Raw genomic sequence first — 19255 nt, 5'->3', positions numbered from 1 at the left:
CCCCTCGCTGCTTTCCCGCGCGCTGATTGGACAGAACGGCCAAAAATCCTCCCCTCCACACATCGGCTTTAAACCCGCAGCGGTGGGAGCCGAAACACGCTCGTGTCCGGAGCTCTGCCGTGCTTCTCGCAGTCCTTTGTGCCCCAGCTCGGAGCTTCTGGCGGGCGGACGGGACCGCGATGAGCTGTGAGGGGTCTGGTGAGTTCCTTGTGCCGGGTTCCCCCGTGTCCCCCCGGCGCTGAGATGGCGGAGGGAGCGGCTGCCCGCGCTCTCCTCCTTGCCCGGCTCGCTGGGGACGAGGCGGTGCCGCAGCAGCGATGGCTCATCCCGGCTGCTCTCGCTGGGACACAGGGGCTGCTCCGTGCCCGGGGCACTTCCCGGCCCTGCGGCCCCGGGCTCGGCGCCGCTGCTCGGGCGGGAGGTGTCCCTGGCCGGCTCAGGGCTGCCCCGGGAGGAACCTGAACGCGCCTCAGAGCCCAAAGCTCTGCAGGCGCCGAGCGGAGGCAGAAAGCACCGCATCGTGGCTGCTGCGGGGCCGAGGCTTCTTGGCGCTGCCTTCTGTGCCAGGACCCGCTTCGTGTTCCCACGCAGGGACCCAAAGCGGCTGTGCCGCGCTCGCTGTCCCCGGGCTCCGACCCGCCGGGACAGGGAATCGTGCTGGGGACAATGCTGAGCACCCCGGGGCTGCTGCTTCTTGCCCTCGGCAGGCGGACTCCGAGCCGCAGCTGTCCTGTGCCCGCCTCCGGCAGCTCGCAGGCGCTGTCCCCGCCTGTCCCGGCACGGAGCTGGGCTGCAGCGGCTGCAGAGCCACAGGGGCCGCGGCTGCGGGCACCGGAGAGCTCCCGGAGGCCGCGCTTGTCTCCGCAGGTGCTGCCGCAGCGCCCGCGGAGCGGGGCCAGGGCGGCGCTGAGCTGGCAGCGCCTTGCTGAGCCTCGGTGTCCCGCAGGGCCGGCACCAGCAGTGACCTCTCCTCATGTCCCTTTCAGTGTGCCACCAGCGCGGGTGTGAAGCTGTTCCCGAGGCCGATCTCCGAAAGGCTTTTCCAGCACTCCTGATGTCTCCGGAGCAAGGGGCAGTTTGTTCCCAGCAGAGAGATGCCGGCTGTGAGCTGGAGGAGAGTGAATTGTGCTCCCCTCATGGAGTTGTGAAGGAGCTCCTGCATCTCCAGGAGGCACCAGCAGCTGGGGTTCCACACTTGCCTGGGGTGCAAGAAGCCACTTGTCGTGAGCAGGAGGATGCCACTTGTGAGCGTGCAGTGAGTGGAGATGTGGAGAATAAATTCTGTACCCGTGATGGGAGTGTGAGGGAGCCCCTGGGTTCCTAGGGAACATCACCCACCGGCACAATCGGTGCCACACAGGGCCTGTGTTGCTGCCTTCTTGGTAGCTTTTGATGTAGGAAGTTTTGTTTTGGTTTTCTACTCGGACTTATATACATGACATCCTAGAGATCAGATCAATATATTTTATTTTTTATGGCTTCATTCTGTTGTTTCACTCTTCCCTGATAACGAGTAGGTAACAAGTTCTTCCCCAATTCAACACCAAGCTTCTGGTTTGTGGCATGGTTCTTATCACAGGGAGGTCAGTCAGCAGGTGTGGGAAACAACTTAATTGCTTTATGCAGTTTTTTCAGTTACACAGAAGTATTTTGACATCTTATATTTTGCTAAGGCCTACAGTACTATACATTTATCACACTATTATTTCTATGAGCCCTAAGGTGTACATCCGAACATAATATATTAACCACACTACTATTTCTATGGCCTATGTGATGCACATTTAAAATGAGAAATCAGATTACATCAGTAAGCAGCTAAAATGGGTTATGAATTCCACTACATTTCCAGTCGATGACAACATGTAAAAACTAATACACAAATGTGAAAGCCAGTATTACAGAGCGATTTTTAACATGGTGATAGATCCGTCTTTTAGTGAAATAGGTGATAATAAAGTCCCAGTGCACTGGCTGTTCTCACAAGCAGAGGCTCGCCCCACAGCAGAAGGAGCAGCTCTGGGCTGGGTTATGGCAGTGGCAGCGAATTCCTTTCCCCAGGTAGCAGCTCCAACAGTCCTCATCCAAAACCAAGAGAGACAGAGCCAGCAGCTGACAGAGCATTCTGCACAGTAAGGTGCCTGATGCCAAAAGAGGGATTCCTTCTCAGCACGTGTCAGCTGTTCTTCCTCTGCCAAGGACAATCCAAAAGTCTCACCCTCAGGGCAGTTCCTAATGATTTCCAAGAGGCCAGGGGATTTGGATTTCCCATTGGAGCTTGTTGTGTAATGAGGGCAATCCCCTCCCTGCAGGCAGCACCGGGGCCAGGAGGGATTGCAGAGACTTTTCCTTTGGACACCCAGCCCGGCCTTGGCAGTGGCGAGGAACAGGCACGGAGGTGACCCTGAGAGTGAGGGCAAGGCACAGGCTGCAGCTGAGCAAGGACAGCCTGTGCCGGGCTGAGAGGTGAAGCTGGGACTGCCTCTCAGGATTGCTTTTCCCTGAGATTCTCCTCGGGGTTGCTGTTCCCCGAGGCAATAAGTTTTTCAGGACTCTCTCTCCCTCTCAGGGTTGCTGTTCCCTGAGACTTTCCTCGGGGTTGCTGTTCCCCAAGGTAATATGGCCTTCGAGGTTCTCTTGCCCAAAATGTCTCATGCCGGAGCCAGAGACGACAAGCTGAGTCCACCAGTGCATGGTTCCAAGGTTGTTTATTCTTCATTATCTCAGTTCTTTCTCAGCTCTGCAAGGCATCCCCAGCAGAGCAGGACACACAGCAGGACTGGGGCGGATCAGAGAGCCCCGCACCTTATGTACAGTACCCCTGACCCAACCACCGTCCAAAATGAACTTATTGTTTACAGAATTTTACCAATACCTACTACCTATGTTAACATGTCATTTCTACTCTAAACCAATCTTTGTAATAGAACTCAGCAGAAAATGGGGGAAAAGAACAAGAACAAGGAGCACAGGGGCCACTCCCCAATTCCTCCATCTTGTCTCTTCAACCCCATATACTAAAAATCCTAGATTCTACATTTACATTTTATGATAAATACTAATTTTGAATTCTCCCAGCTTGTGATTCTTCATATAATGTGGGTATTCACTCCCATGGACAGGAATCAGAGGCAGTGTCCTCCTGGGCTCTGTGTGAGGCTGGTTGACCCCCTTGTACAGATCCCAGACCCCGCTGTCCGATCTCCCAACCCTCCAGATTGGCCAGAGGGATGTCCTGGACTCCGACAACAGCCTAGCGTGGAGAAGGTCCTTTCTGCAGCCCCTGTCACAGGGGAGCTTGGGCCTTGCTGCACAGATATGGCCGCTCCTTGGAGCAGCTCTGACTCACAAATTTATTGTCAGCCAGGTACACACACTCGGAATCGCCGAGGACATGAACCCTGCAAGGAGGAGCAGAGGCAGCGCTGGTTCCCAGGGGACACCTTGTGGCCCTGTCCCCCCAGGCCCTGCCCGGCTCCCCTGCACTCACCAGGAGCTGAAGTTGCTGCCGTCCCCCCAGTGCAGGCGCTGGCCCCGTCTGCGCAGCCCGAGCCAGTAATCGACGTTCCCGCGGAGGCGGAAGAGCAAACCCTGCCCAGGAGAGAGGAGTGGGAGCTGCCCCGGCCCCTCGGGGGGACACGTGCCCGGGGCTCCCCCCGCACGCCGGGGCTCCTTCCCTGCAGGGCCCCGGCACAGGCCTGCACCCCCAGCCCTACCAGCACCCAGCCCGGCCCAGGAGCACCCCCAGGCTCCCCTCACACACCCCACAGCGCCCACAGCCCCTCACTCACCACGTGCTCATCCTTGACAATGGCCAGGGAGGCCCCAAGCTCGGAGCACCGTTCCTGACCCTGCTCCCAGGTGCTGGAATCCCTGGAGAAGTAGTAGCAGAGCCCGTTGTAGCCAACCCAGCCAGAGGGACAGGCCAGAACCAAGAGCGGAGTCGCAGGTGTGACTGGAAGCTGTGGCGCTGCAGGGGGAAGAGGAGAAGCTCTGAGGATTCCCCTGTGCAGGGAGCAGGGAGCCCGCTCTGCCCCGAGGGGCTGGGCCCAGCCTGCTGCCCCTCCCTTACCTGACTGCACAGCCAAGGCCACCGCCAAAGCCAGCACCAGCAACACGAGCACAGCCAGCACCAACACGGGCACGGCACGGCACCTGAACCGCTTGCCTGGAGCAGGAAAGAGCTGCTGGCTGCCACAACCAGAGGCGGCCCTGCAATGTGCTCAGCCAATGGCCAGGGAGCACAGGAGGGAGCCCTCAGCCAGTGTGCAACACACTCAGCTGGCAGCCAGGGAGCCAAGAGCCGGGACACAGGGGCAGGGACACAGGGGTGGGGACAGCCTGGGACACAGGGGTGGGGACAGGCTGCAGCAGGAGAACTGCACAGGCTTGGGGGCAGCTGGGGCTGTTGGTTCAGCCACTGATGGGCAGCAGCAGAGCACAAGGACTCTGCCAGGAAGAGCCCCACACCTGCCAGATCGGTCCTTGGAAGGTGACACTGTCCCTTCCCTACAGGCCACACGGATGGCCCTGCACTCACCTGGGAATCTTCTGAGGCTCCTTCCATGGGCATTGCTGGGTGTTGATGTTCCCTGGGGACGCAGGGGCTCCCTCACACTCCCATCACTGTTGCAGAATTCATTCTCCACATCTCCACTCGTTGCACACTCACAAGTGGCATCCCCCTGCTCATGACAAGTGGCTTCTTGCACCCCAGGCAAGTGTGGAACCCCAGCTGCTGGTCCCTCCTGGAGATGCAGGGGCTCCTTCACAACTCCATGATGGGAGCACAATTCACTCTCCTCCAGCTCACAGCCGGCATCTCTCTGCTGGGAACGAACAGCCCCTTGCTCCGGAGACATCAGGAGTGCTGAAAAAGCCTTTCGGAGATCGGCCTCGGGAACAGCTTCACACCCGCGCTGGTGGCACACTGAAAGGGACATGAGGAGAGGTCAGCGCCCGGTGCCGCACGGCCGGGAAGTGTCCCGGGCACGGAGCAGCCCCGGTGTCCCAGCGAGAGCAGCCGGGATGAGCCATCGCTGCTGCGGCACCGCCTCGTCCCCAGCGAGCCGGGCAAGGAGAGCGCGGGCAGCCGCTCCCTCCGCCATCTCAGCGCCGGGGGGACACGGGGGAACCCAGCACAAGGAACTCACCAGAACCGCCCCCTGCCCCTCACCGCGGCCCCTGGGCCCGCAGCGAGCCCCGAGCCGGGGCACACCCGGGCGCGGGTCCCCCTGTGCCGGAGCAATCTCCGAGCTCCCGGTGCCGCTGTGGTTTTAAAGCCGCTGGGAGAGCGGAGCCGCCAATCTGCGGCTTTTGTCCAATCAGGGAGCAGGAAAGCAGCGAGGGGCTCGGCGACTCCCGGGCTCTGCTTTCCTTCCCCGGCTGCTCAGTCTCGTTATCTCATTTTTCTTACAGCAGACGTGGATTTTTCGGGACTCGAGCCGCTAGGGCGCTGCCCGCCGGCGGGACCTTTGAAATTGAGGCAGATCAAATGAATCCCAATTATACGCGATTTCTACCACCTGTCATTCGTCTTCTCTTTTCCTGGATGGATTTAACAGTTCTTCCTTTCCCCCCACAGAGCTCTGAAGCAAAATGCCCGCCTGCCCCATGGCCATCCCCGCCACCTTCCATCGCTCCAGCCTTGTCCCTCTTTCTCTCCCCTTTACTTTGCACCACTTGCTCCCTCCTTCTCTCCCTGCCAGCTCGCAGCAAAGACATTTCACCCACGGGCACCACCTGCCTCCTCTCCCTCGGCCCCGTTTTGCCCACTTGCAACTCCTGGAGCCGCCTGCCCGCGGAGCCGGACCCGCCGTGGGGCCGGGAAATGCTGCAGTGAATTCTGGCAGGGATTCTTGGGCTGGACTGGGCATGGCCAGGTGCCCGGTGCCAGCAGAACCGTTCTGTCCCTCTGCTCCTGTCCCTGGGCAGGGAACAGAACACATCAGGAAAGGCTCGAGGGTCTCAGTAATGCCAGGCAGAGATCACTCACCCGTCACAGGAATAAGAGACACGACAGCAGGAAATTATTTGAGTTTACCCTCAAACAAATGGAGCAAGATAATGGGAGGTAAACAGCAGGTGTTCCATCCCAGGAACCAGGATTTTGCCCTCAGCCTCTGGCAGCTGCCCCAGGCGGATAAAGGATCCCCCGGGCCCCCCAGCAGCAGCTCTGCCCCCACAATGGGGATGTGTCCAGAGCCCCCGCTCCGGCCCGGCCTTGCAGGGGCCAGCGTGGAGCAGGCGCTGAGCTGCTCCATGGAGCTTCCAGCCCCTCTGGGATCCGTCGGGGCGCGACCCAGGCAGTGCTGGGCGTCCGTGTGCGCTCGGTGCCTGTGGGCGTTTGCAATCCCGATGGAGAAATGGAGCCCAAACCGGCAGCGCGAGCACAGCTTCAGCGCTCTTCTGCCATTTCTTAAGGAATTAAATCAAGGGTAAACTCTCCCTCTGTGCCATTTCAAAGCCTTGAATGAAGGGGAAAATGGTGGTTCCCTCTCAGTTTAGGTCCCTAAATGATGCATAAGGAGCATCTCCCTTCAATAGAATTCCAAATAAAAAATGAATCATAGGTGTTTATTTCCTCAATTTGGCCTCCTAAAATGAGGGGAAATGCAGTTTTGTTCTTCAATTTCCCTCAAGAAAGACCATTCTGGGGGCTTTTGGACATCTTTTCCTCTGCGAAGCTCCCATCAAATGGATGGTCCCCCTCGATGGAACACTTCTAATGGCACATGAAGAGGTTCCTCTCAAGGGAAGTCCTTTCAAACCAGGGACAGTGCTGTTTGTGCTCAATTTGAGCCTTCCTATGATGAAATTGGTGCTTTTTCTCTCAATTCAAACCCATTGTAGAGCATGATAAAGATATTCTCTTTTCATTTAAACATGAAAGTAATGCAAATCAGTGATTGCCTGCTAAGGCAGACACCCAAAATTATGAGAAAGGTGTGTTTTCCTTCAACTGAGATCCTTCAAATCGTGGGTGAATTGGGATCCTCCACAGCTGAAACACGATTATGGAAAAATTTTTCTCCCCTCAATTTCAGTTTCTTTGCTTCTCATAACCCCCCTTTTTGGGAGGAAAGAACACTGGGAGGGACTGGGGGCTCTTCCCCCTCCTCACTGGTCACACCCGGGGCTGCTGCACCTTGCAGAGTGGGGAGGAGTTCCCTCCCAGCTCCCTCCCAGTATCCCTCTTACTGCCAAGCACCGGCAGGGATGGTGAGAGCTCCGGGAAGGAACTGGGAGCACTATTCCTTCCCAGGGCTCCTAAAATCCCTCCCCTGCTCCTTCTTGTTCACTCCCGGTGCTCCCACTGTCCCTCCCAGCTCCCTCACGGGATTCTCTGTGCTCCCAGTTCCCTCCCCCTGTTGCCAGGATCTCCTGCAGTGCTGCCCCCACCACAGGTGGGTTGTGGAAGAGATAAGGAACTTGCTCCACCTGGTTGTAACAGCTGGCCCATTAACAAAAGGCACACACCCCTCCCCCCTGGAGTTATGAAGAATGAGTATTGCAAGAGATAAAAAACCCCACCTCCCCATCTGGTTTCAACTGATGGCAAATAGAAGACACATTTTTGTTTACATATTGCAGCCCAAGACATTATCCACCCCTTATTCTATTAACATCTGTATCATACCCAATTCAATAAACTCTATTTTATATATACATACTCAGTGAAATCTTACACACAATTCTCACTCAAATTAGTTTTCCCTGTGGTACACAACTGGTTTCTCCATCTTTCTGTGTTTTCCACCAAGTGTATCCAGGTCCTTGAGCAAAACCAGTCCCATAGATATGTACACCTTTGCCTGAGGTGGGATTAATCCAAACAGCCTTTCCTAAAATACCTTTCATGTGAACCACAGGGACTTTATCTCCATAAAGCTCCATGAATGGAGCAGGACTGATTGTCCTCCAGCTCAGCGTCGGCATCTCTCTGCTGGGAACAAACAGCCCCTTGCTCCGGAGACATCAGGAGTACTGAAAAAGCCTTTCGGAGATCGGCCTCTGGAACAGCTTCACACCCGCGCTGGTGGCACACTGAAAGGGACATGAGGAGAGGTCACTGCTGGTGCCGGCCCTGCGGGACACCGAGGCTCAGGAAGGCGCTGCCAGCTCAGCGCCGCCCTGGCCCCGCTCCGCGGACGCTGCGGCAGCACCTGCGGAGACAAGCGCGGCCTCCGGGAGCTCTCCGGTGCCCGCAGCCGCGGCCCCTGTGGCTCTGCAGCCGCTGCAGCCCAGCTCCGTGCCGGGACAGGCGGGGACAGCGCCTGCGAGCTGCCGGAGGCGGGCACAGGACAGCTGCGGCTCGGAGTCCGCCTGCCGAGGGCAAGAAGCAGCAGCCCCGGGGTGCTCAGCATTGACCCCCGCATTCCCTGCGGGACGGAGACGAGATCGCTCCTGTCGCGAAAAAACCGCGCTAAGAAAAAAGGCCCCACGTTGTAGAAGCTGAAGAAGAACCGCAATCCCAGGGAAGCTGCTTCTGGGCGTCTCAACAGTGAATCATGTTAGGGCGTCTTGTCGTGGGCTGTGCAAATCGCTGTGCCCCTTTGCTCCTCCCTCTGTGGAAGCAACAGAACAGAGCATGAAATGCTTGAGGATCGGGAAAAGGCCAGGCCCCGTCTGAGGTGCCCGGGAGCTGAGGCACAGACGGAGCTCCCCTGTCCGGCACCGATTGGAGTGCTCCGAGAGCTGAGGCACTGACCAAGACCCCCCAGAATCACCGACTTGGGAGCACCGGGGGCTCAGGCACCGATAGAGCAGCTCTGAGGGACCAATCGGGGCGCCCAGGCAGGTGAGGCAGCAACGGAGCCTCCCTGTACGTCACCGATCAAATAATTTCCCCCATTTGTGTCTTATTCCGGTGATCGGTGAGTAATCTCTGCCTGGCCTTTTCCCGGTCCTCGAGCCTTTCCTGATGTGTTCTGTTCCCTGCCCAGGGAGCAGGAGCAGAGGGACAGAGCGGTTCTGCTGGCACCGGGCACCTGGCCATGCCCAGCCCAGTCCAAGAATCCCTGCCAGAATTCACTGCAGCATTTCCCGGCCCCACGGCGGGTCCGGCTCCGCGGGCAGGCGGCTCCAGGAGTTGCAAGTGGGCAAAACGGGGCCGGGGGAGAGGAGGCAGGTGGTGCCCGTGGGTGAAATGTCTTTGCTGTGAGCTGGCAGGGAGAGGAGGAGGGAGCAAGTGGTGCAAAGCAAAGGGGAGAGAAAGAGGGACAAGGCTGGAGCAGTGGAAAGCGGCGGGGATGGCCATGGGTCAGGCGGGCATTTTGCTTTGCAGCTCTGTGGGAGGAAAGGAAGAACTGTGAAATCGGTCCAGGGTAAGAGGGGAAGGAATAGCAGGTGGTGGATATCGCTGACAATTGGGATTATTTTTATCTGCCTCAACACGAAAGGCTCCACGGGGCGGTGTTATAAATGAAAAGCTTCACTCCCCAATATATCAAGCAGCACAGGCAATTTATTAATTGGTTCAATAAGAGGGAGCAAACAGCGCTGGGTGTGTGAGGAGTCACCGCTCCAGCAACACACACAAATGATCCTCTAGAATGGCCGTGTTCTTATACTGTCCTATGCGCTTCATGTCTATGAATAATTTTGCAGTTTCAATTATTTTCTTCATGATGTGGCACAAGTCAGCAGCTGTGGTTTTCTGAAGATCCGTAGGGCAGGTGGTCTAAGGTGTTCTTCTAGTCTCCCCTTCTTTCTTTAGAGTCTTTACTGATATTATTTTTGGTTATAGATTTTGCATAAGTGAGAAAAATACTTAGCAAGTATGTTACAAGGTGTTTCCTTTTTTCTTGTCTAATTTTAAAAGCACACATGTCAAAACATATACGGTTTTTTGTGGTCGGTCCACCTCTCTCTGTCTGCTATACTTTTTTTTTGGTCTACAGCTGTTACAAGTTCCCCAAACTTCAAATTGTAAGGTTTGTTTTGAACTTTTATACTTTATTTGTTATACGTCTTAAAAACTGTTAAACCGTTTGCTAGTATTTTACAACTATTGAACAGTACTATCTTTAGATATTATAAGGTTTAAAGCTAATATGCCCTCAGAATATCATTTATGGCTCCTCCCTTTCCCCTTCTTCTACCAGTTTTGCTTATTAACCATCTTAAAGCTTACATCAATTTCTTAAGAACAATTATAATTTCATTCTTTAAGCAAACAAGTTAACGGTTTACTTCCATTCTTTAGTTGGCTGATCTTTTAAAAGTCATTTTATAGTCATCTCAAGCTTTCATGGTGTGATCTCTATGACTATATTTTTGACATGAATCATAGCGTGATATCTCAGTGGGAGAGCTGCGGCCGCTCCTGCCCCGAAACACCCGCGCTGAGAAAAAGGGGCCCACGCGGGAGAAACGAGAAGAGTGCAAAGGCCCGGGAACTCCAACGAGCGCCTGGAACTCTGTCTGCCCCCGCGGCTTTCCCGCACCTAATTAGACAAGAGGGCGAAACAGGCCCCGCCCCCAGAGCGGCTCCAGCCCCGCAGCGGCAGCGCGGGAATGACTCAGAGCGGAGCGGGGACCGGAGCTCGGGGATTGCTCCGGCACAGGGGGACCCGCCCCCGGGTGTGCCCCGGCTCGGGGCTCGCTGCGGAAGGAGGGAGAGGGGAAAGGCGTCGGTTCTGGCGAGTTCCTTGTGCCGGAACCGCTGACGTCGGGGAGGGAGCGGCTGCCCGCGCTCTCCTCCTTGCCCGGCTCGCTGGGGACGAGGCGGTGCCGCAGCAGCGATGGCTCATCCCGGCTGCTCTCGCTGGGACACCGGGGCTGTCCCAGGGCACTTCCCGGCCGTGCGGCACCGGGCGCTGACCTCTCCTCATGTCCCTTTCAGTGCCACCAGCGCGGGTGTGAAGCTGTTCCCGAGGCCGATCTCCGAAAGGCTTTTTCAGCACTCCTGATGTCTCCGGAGCAAGGGGCTGTTTGTTCCCAGCAGAGAGATGCCGGCTGTGAGCTGGAGGAGAGCGAATTGTGCTCCGATCATGGAGTTGTGAAGGAGCTCCTGCATCTCCAGGAGGGACCAGCAGCTGGGGTTCCACACTTGCCTGGGGTGCAAGAAGCCACTTGTCATGACCAGGGGGATGCCACTTGTGAGTGTGCAGTGAGTGAAGCTGTGGAGAATGGATTGTGCAGCAGTGATGGGAGTGTGGGGGAGCCCCTGGGTCCCCAGGGAACATCAACACCCGGCAATGCACACAGAAGGATCCTCAGAAGATTCCTGGGTAAGTGCAGGGCGCACACTGTGGCCTGTAGGGAGGGGGCAGTGTCTCCTCCCAAGGACAGGGCTGGCAAGGTGTGGCTCGTTCCTGAAAACTGGAAGAGTCCTTGTGTTCTGCTCCTGCCCATCAGTGGCTGGAACCAATATCCCCAGCTGCCTCCAAGCCTGTGCAGTTCTCCTGCTGCAGCCTGTCCCCACCCCTGTGTCCCCGGCTGTCCCCACCCCTGTGTCCCCGGCTGTCCCCACCCCTGTGTCCCAGGCTGTCCCCACCCCTGTGTCCCTGGCTGTCCCCACCCCTGTGTCCCTGCCCCTGTGTCCAGGCTCTTGGCTCCCTGGCTGCCAGCTGAGTGTGTTGCACACTGGCTCAGGGCTCCCTCCTGTGCTCCCTGGCCATTGGGTGAGCACATTGCAGGGCCGGCTCTGGTTGTGGCAGCCAGCAGCTCTTTCCTGCTCCAGGCAAGCGGTTCAGGTCCCATCCTGTGCCCGTGTTGGTGCTGGTTGTGCTCGTGTTGCTGGTGCCGGCTTTGGTGGTGGCCTTGGCTGTGCAGTCAGGTAAGGGAGGGGCAGCAGGCTGGGCCCAGCCCCTCGGGGCAGAGCGGGCTCCCTGCTCCCTGCACAGGGGAATCCTCAGAGCTTCTCCTCTTCCCCCTGCAGCCCCACAGTTTCCAGTCACACCTGCGACTCCGCTCTTGGTTCTGGCCTGTCCCTCTGGCTGGGTTGGCTACAATGGGATCTGCTACTACTTCTCCAGGGATTCCAGCACCTGGGAGCAGGGTCAGGAACGGTGCTCCGAGCTCGGGGCCTCCCTGGCCATTGTCCAGGATGAGGACGTGGTGAGTGAGGGGCTGTGGGGTGTGTGAGGGGAGCCTGGGGGTGCTCCTGGGCCGGGCTGGGTGCTGGTAGGGCTGGGGGTGCAGCCCTGTGCCGGGGCCGTGCAGGGAAGGAGCCCCGGCGTGCGGGGGGAGCCCCGGGCACGTGTCCCCCCGAGGGGCCGAGGCAGCTCCCACTCCTCTCTCCTGGGCAGGGTTTGCTCTTCCGCCTCCGCGGGAACGTCGATTACTGGCTGGGGCTGCGCAGACGGGGCCAGCGCCTGCACTGGGGGGACGGCAGCAACTTCAGCTCCTGGTGAGTGCCGGGGAGCCGGGCAGGGCCTGGGGGGACAGGGCCACAAGGTGTCCCCTGGGAACCAGCGCTGCCTCTGCTCCTCCTTGCAGGGTTCATGTCCTTGGCAATTCCGAGTGTGTGTACCTGGCTGACAATAAATTGGTGAGTGAGGGCTGCTCCAATGAGCGGCCGTACCTGTGCAGCAAGGCCCAAGCTCCCCTGTGACAGGGGCTGCAGAAAGGACCTTCTCCACGCTGGGCAGTGCCAGCTTCACCTCTCAGCCCGGCACAGGCTCTCCTTGCTCAGCTGCAGCCTGTGCCTTGCCCTCACTCTCAGGGTCACCTCCATGCCTGTTCCTCGCCACTGCCAAGGCCGGGCTGGGTGTCCAAAGGAAAAGTCTCTGCAATCCCTCCTGGCCCCGGTGCTGCCTGCAGGGAGGGCATTGCCCCCGTGACACCCCCAGCTTTCAAGGGAAATTCAAATTTCCGTGTGCACTTGGAAATCATGCCGAACTTTCCTGAAGCTGAGCCATTTGGACTGTGCTTGACAGAGGAAGAACAGCTGACACGTGCTGAGAGGGAATCCTGCTTTTGGCTTCAGGCCCCTGACTGTGAAGAATGCTCTGTCACCTGCTGGCTCCTTGTCTCTCCCTCGGCTTTGGGGGAGGACGATCGGAGCTGCTGCTTGGGGAGGGGATTCACTGCCGCTGCCATAATCCAGGCTGGAACTGTGTTTGTGTTCTGTTTGTTGTTAAAGCTTTATTTGGGGTTTTTAAGAGATGTACAGATGTACAGATGTATTGATAATGCATTGATGCATTATTTTATTTACTTTTTTCAAACCAAAACAGCCCCATCCCTCTGTGGCACTCTGTGGGGAGGAGGGAGGGAGGGAATCAAGGATCAAGTGGAGCCCAGGAAGGAGAGAGCAGAGTGGGGAGGGTGCGTCTTTAGGATCTGACCAGCTTCTCATTCCCTTCCTCTGATTTGTTTGCTGATGAATTCAATGAATTTCCCCAGTCCAGGCCTGTTATGCCCATGATGGCTGAGAGATCTCTCGCTGCCTTTATGGAGACCGTCGAGCCTTTCCTGATGTGTTCTCTTCCCTGCCCAGGGGCAGGAGCAGGGGGACAGAGCGGTTCTGCTGGCACCGGGCACCTGGCCGTGCCCAGCCCAGCCCAAGAATCCCTGCCAGAATTCACTGCAGCATTTCCCGGCCCCACGGCAGGTCCGGCTCCGCGGGCAGGCGGCTCCAGGAGTTGCAAGTGGGCAAAACGAGGCCGAGGGAGAGGAGGCAGGTGGTGCCCGTGGGTGAAATGTCTTTGCTGCGAGCTGGCAGGGAGAGGAGGAGGGAGATGGTGGTGCAGAGCAAAAAGGAGAGGAAGAGGCTCGTGAAAAACGAGGTTACCTTTCCTAGAAAAATTTAGAATTAAAAAAAGAGAATTAGGAAACAGAATATAGGAATTTTTATATGGGCGGGTGACTTGGCATTCTGCCAAGGACACACAGTAATGAAAAGGCTCCTTCCTTAAAAGTATCAGCCTGTTCCATCTTTATAAATCCGCATACATGATTCAAACATTTCTTTTGAATGTGAATTTCTTTGTTCAGTTTCATCTCCCCCAATCATTTTGTCTGGTAGATCTATCTGAGAGTGGCTCCATGTTGTCTGATAGCATAGGTTTCATAAATCCTTCTCCTGGGGCTTTGGTCCTCTTCACTTGGATAAGATACTGGTAAGAGAGGTTCAATAATTCCTTCTTGTAGCTTTTGGTCAGTAATCTTCATTTGGTTAATTCAGGAATGCAGGAGGATTCCCCATCTACCTTCTAGTGGGGGTTTGATTCACTCTGGTCACTTGGTTTGACTGGTTACAAAAATCTTTACAACTCAGAAAAAGGAAATATACATTCATCACATTTCTAAACACTGTTAATAATAAAAGAAAATACAGTAAAATCTTCCCACATTATACATATAGTATTGATCTGAATATTTGCGAAAAGCCAACTTTATGCCATCTGTCTATAACAATTAATAATTAATAAAGTCGGGATTTTATAATTATATCATAAGAGTTTATTAAGATTTTTTAGGGATTTTTTCGGCTTGCCCCAAGGCCTCCAGCAGTTGTATTTCTGATCAGGGAATGTCTTTCATTGGCTGTGGCCGGCCCCCAGCCGGGATCTGTTTGTTGGCTGCTGCTCCCCGGCGGGGCCGTGCGAGCGAAGCCCGCCGGGCGCAGCCCCGCGCCTGGGGCGTCTCTCCCGCATGTCCCCGGGGCCCTGTCCCAGCGTGTCCCTCCCTTCCAACACCTCCTGCCCGCCGTGAGCCCGCAGGTGCCGCTGTCCCCGCGCCGAGCCGCGAGTGAGGAGTCCCCCCCGGGCAGCTCCCGGGGAGTCCCGCCCCGCCCGCTGCCCACAGCCGCACTGAGGGGTCCCTGCGTGGCCGCCGAGCGGAGCGGGGCGGGAAGAGCTGCACGGCTGAGGAGAGCTGTGCGAGCGCTGAGTGTGCAATGGGCGCCCACATGCGGGGAGGAGCTGCACTGGAGAGACGCAGCTCAGCAGAGAGCTCGCCTGCTTTGTTCTTCTCGGAGCTCTGACATCTGCAGGGCACTGCACAATCCGCTGCACACACGTTTATTCTTTGGCCTCGCCGGTCTTTGCTTTGGATGCTAACAAACTTTGTGCCCTTCTGGGCACGCTTAGTTTGTTGTGGGGGTCTCTGAGGGTCTCTAGAACGTGAAAGAAACTGAGGTTTTTTCAGTAAACTCTTTTTTCATTTTCTGTGTGTGCTTTGGTCTTTTGGCACTTTTAAAGGTAAGAAGTCCATTTCTGTTGGCTAAGGGTTTGTGGTTTTTTCTTTCTCAGAATTTGTCATTCTGTTGTTTAGCTTAATCTTTCTTTTTATTACTGAGGGGCCCTATATGCTGGTACTGCCTTAAAATATGTAAAAGGGTAAGAGGCACAGTGCTCAATATTTATGAAGTGGCTTCTACATGTATTTTTCTGAACACTATTTAAAATAGATCTTAAAATGCAGTGTATACTTTGAAGTTTACTGTAAAGATTCGTTAGGATTTCTAAACCTCTGTCATCAGCTCCTACACTTCAGGAAATGACAAGTGGCTTCTAAGACGTGACTTTTCTGTCCGTGAGCATGTTATTATGGATTAATCTTGCACTGGAAAACAGTCTTCATACCCTACTGCTCTTGGCATCACCCCAAGAGTTTGGAGGCTGCTGCCTAGCGAGCTCCTGAGTTGCATCTTCCTTGTCAGTCTTATCAGCCCTTTGTTGAATTCCAAAAACCTAAATAAACTGCAGTGAGCATTGGCCCAGGGTCTCAGGACTTGTGTGTCTTTTAAAGAAAGGTGGAAAAAACTGTTTCTCTCAAAGCACAGAGTTTAAAAGGTCATGTTATCTACCTATATTTTTAAAAGGAAAAGAGGAAGACTAAAATATCAGTTTTACTCTTTACTCTGTGGCAGTGGTGCTCCAGTCCATTTTTTGTTCTTTTCTTTCTCTTGTACCATCTATAAAAATATTTTTTAAAAATAATAAAAAAATTAAAAGGACAACAACAAACAAAAACCACAAACAGCACCACAAACATTGACTTAAAGATGAATGAGAAGCAATCTGGCCGCAGGCTCGTGGCACTCCACTGCCTGACTTCCACTAAGGGAGCTCATCCCCTCCGCAGTTACAGCCACATCCCAAAGTACTGAGCACCAGCTTTGACCTTTTTTAAAATGGAACTGTAAGAAAAGCTGCTGGGGAGGGCCATGCTCCAGGCACATCCCTGGGATTTCATCTCTGCAGCTCTCTAAGCTCAGCTCCTCTCTTTGCCTCTGGGTGCTGGGTTTGGCTCATGCATTTCTTGAGGGGATGGCCCTGCATTGATCCCAGCATGTACTGACCATCAGATAAACAGCTTCTGGCAGGGTGGATCTACCCTAAATGGACATTTCCCAAAGGAATTGCAGTGCCTGAATGTCACTGTCATGGCTTTTCAATGGCTTTGAAAGGAACCTGGTTTAACACACTCCATTTCTAAACAACCCCTGCACAAGACTCCTTCACTCCCTGCCAGAGTTATTCTCTGACCCTTGGGGAAAGGCTTGAAAGCAGCACAGAGCTTGTGAAGCACCAACTTAATCCAAAATTGCAATCCATAGCATGGGCAGAGCCTGACTTTAAAACCTGAATTAAAGAGCAGTTGCCTTGCCAATGGACAGGATTAGAAAAGTTTCCTTAGCAGTTGTTGAGATTCCAAAGTAAGGGAGAGGATGGAGCATGAAGTGGGGGAAAGAAAGAGGAAACCTTCCTTTGCAGAGTGGGTTTTTAACTACCATGGTCACATCTCAAGGACTTGTAGAAACCACTCTAACCTCAAGAAAGAACAGCTTCCTGGATATTTTTCATTTCAGCAGGAGCCTAAGGAAGGCCTCAGCAGGAGGAGATTGGGATAATTGCAAGGCTGGCTCCTTGAGCAACAGGAGCAGAGTGTGCTTTTCAAAGCCAAACCTTCACCCACAGCACCCATAAGGAAGAAAATAAAGGAGACAAGAAAGCCTTAAGTGGGAAACGGGTTATCAAGGGTGTTAGAAGGAAAGAACAAGGTCTGGGAAACAGGACCTGGAAGGTGAGAGACAAAGGAAAAAGGGAGCTGAGGCCACTTCATAATAGAAAAGAAAAGAGAATAGAAAGGAAGAGAAGGGAGGGGGAAAGGAAAAGCTGGGACTAAATTCTAACACAGCGGGCACAGCCGCTTTGGGTCCGTGCGTGGGAACACGAAGCGGGTCCTGGCACAGAAGGCAGCGCCAAGAAGCCTCGGCCCCGCAGCAGCACCATGCGGCGCTTTCTGCCTCCGCTCGGCGCCTGCAGAGCTTTGGGCTCTGAGGCGCGTTCAGGTTCCTCCCGGGGCAGCCCTGAGCCGGCCAGGGACACCTCCCGCCCGAGCAGCGGCGCCGAGCCCGGGGCCGCAGGGCCGGGAAGTGTCCCGGGCACGGAGCAGCCCCTGTGTCCCAGCGACAGCAGCCGGGATGAGCCATCGCTGCTGCGGCACCGCCTCGTCCCCAGCGAGCCGGGCAAGGAGGATCCTCACAAGGGCCTGGTCAGGTCATGCAGGAGCTGATGCTGATGCCAGCACACAGCACTCACAGCATGGCCATGAAAAGAACAGGGCTTATGCCTTTATTAATATTCAGCTCTTTATTGAAGTGATCAGCTTTTTATTAAAGTCATCAGCTGGGAAGAAAGAATGGAACAAACCCACTCGCTGGATATGCAGTGAAGGGCTGTGTAGCAGGGAAGGGGAGAATTTATAAACTTTATCAATATTTCACCCAAATTAGAGGTGGAGCAGTGGTGGGTGTGGGTGGGTTTGGTTATTCACGGATGACACTCTCTTATTCCTTGTGCAGCAATTTCATTCTGTTGGAGGATTAACTGTCCAGTACCTTTCTAACAAAACCTGTCAGAAGTTTGGATTTAGGTTTAGCCATTGGGTCGGTTCACTCCAAACGCCTGCCAAGGCTGGAGGACTGGGGTGATGAGTGCTCTCAGCAAAGGTTACTTATCAATGCTGTGTCAGATTTCCCTCAGCTCTGGGCAGGAAAGGAGAGGGTTTGGACCAGAAATTCTGCAAACAAGGCCTGTGTGATGGTTGGTTTCTTGTGTTTATCACTGAGCCGGGGCTGGCACACGGACTCGTGCAGGCACTGATCTGGCACCAGAGCTGTTGCCCTTCAGAGCCATTTTAAAGGTCTCATTATAGACCATTTTGGAGGCTGTTTGCGGAATTCCATTTGGAGCTGCATCTCGCTGCAAGTGCATCAGTCCAGGTGAGGGTTCTGACCTCTGCAGGTTTGTGCTGACCTCGGGACAGGCTGGGGCTGGAGCAGGTTTTCCAGGGAAGCGGGGATGGCCGAGGGCCGGTGCAGTGTGCAGCAGGGGCTGGTTTTTGGCAGGCTGAGCTGAGCTGTGTGAGAAGCCGGGACAGGATCGGGGCCAGACTCGGGACCGCGTGCGGGACCCGCGGGGCCGGGGCCGAGCGGGGCTGTTCGCGCGGTGCTGCCCTCCCGTGGCCGCTGCCGGTACTGCAGCCCCGGCGGCGGGCGGGACCCCGCGGGCTCGCGGCGCAGAGAAGGCGCCCCAAAGCTCCCCGGCCGCACGGACAGCGCGCTGCGGGCTCGGGGACAGGGACACGGGGCTCCTCTGGCCTCTCGGCTGGCATTACCTGCCCGGGAAATGACGCTGCTAACAGCCCGGGCCTCCCTGTGGCTGCTGGAAAAGGGCAGAGGTGAAGAGGTGAATGGCAGAGCTCCTTTGGGATGACTGAGGGCAATAGTGGCTGTTCCAAACTGCTTGGTCCAGAACTGGTGATTTATTAAAATATGAATATCAATCTAATATCAATATCCAACTGTGACGGACAAAAGACTCTCTAACAGTTCAAGTTAGAAAGTGTATGTTTATTGCAACGCTGGGCAGCGCCTGGGGTAGCTCCCTAATGCTCACTGCAGAGATCACAGGTCATTACAGAGCCTTTTATTTACAAAAATGTTGAATACACAAAATACAAATGCACTTCCTCTTCTCCGCTTCGTATGCTAATTGACAACAAGCCTATTAAGCATGCGTAGTTTGTTCCCTGAAATGGGTCAGTGGTCCTTTTGTGAGGAGTGGTCACCAAAAGGAGGAAGTAAAACGAGTCTTCCTCGTTCTAGACTTTCAACCTTTACAATGCAGATGTGATTGATGGATGGTAGAACTCCCTGTTTCCTGTTTTCCAGGACTATTTCAGTGTGTTTCTAGAAACAGGAGGTTTGGAGTTGTATTGATTAGTTTCTCTGTTTGACAAGCAATGAGTTATTAAATCCGGGGCAGCTTATCTTAAATCTGGTTTTTTTAACGAT

The 19255-nt window shown here is 55.1% G+C and overlaps 4 protein-coding genes across 5 annotated transcripts in view; 3 read left to right on the top strand and 1 right to left on the bottom strand.

The window, feature by feature from the left end:
* Positions 1–19255, top strand: part of LOC134554997 (early activation antigen CD69-like) — a 106139-nt gene that overhangs the window by 39625 nt on the left and 47259 nt on the right. The gene's annotated exons all lie outside the window — the stretch shown is intronic.
* The window catches only part of LOC134554976 (C-type lectin domain family 2 member D-like), a 53380-nt gene that overhangs the window by 603 nt on the left and 33522 nt on the right, over positions 1–19255 (top strand). The window lies entirely within an intron of this gene.
* On the bottom strand, positions 988–5131 carry LOC134554979 (early activation antigen CD69-like). Of its 2 annotated transcripts, XM_063406209.1 has the most exons (6): positions 4541–5131; positions 4073–4168; positions 3792–3970; positions 3491–3591; positions 3350–3401; positions 988–3253 (listed from the first exon to the last, which is right to left on the bottom strand). In XM_063406209.1, exons 1-6 carry the CDS (start codon positions 4941–4943, stop codon positions 3107–3109), a joined length of 978 nt encoding a protein of 325 aa, XP_063262279.1. In that variant the 5' UTR covers positions 4944–5131; the 3' UTR covers positions 988–3106. The 2 variants fall into 2 exon arrangements, with proteins under 2 accessions (XP_063262279.1, XP_063262280.1); XM_063406210.1 differs by having other exon boundaries at positions 988–3401.
* Positions 10819–14347, top strand: LOC134554992 (early activation antigen CD69-like). The gene is made up of 5 exons (XM_063406237.1): positions 10819–11234; positions 11687–11782; positions 11885–12063; positions 12255–12355; positions 12445–14347. Exons 1-5 carry the CDS (start codon positions 10913–10915, stop codon positions 12557–12559), a joined length of 813 nt encoding a protein of 270 aa, XP_063262307.1. The 5' UTR covers positions 10819–10912; the 3' UTR covers positions 12560–14347.

The sequence above is a fragment of the Prinia subflava genome, chromosome 9, assembly GCF_021018805.1.
Source record: "Prinia subflava isolate CZ2003 ecotype Zambia chromosome 9, Cam_Psub_1.2, whole genome shotgun sequence".
NCBI classification, from domain to species: Eukaryota; Metazoa; Chordata; class Aves; order Passeriformes; family Cisticolidae; genus Prinia; species Prinia subflava.
This window is presented reverse-complemented; position numbering and strand designations above follow the sequence as displayed.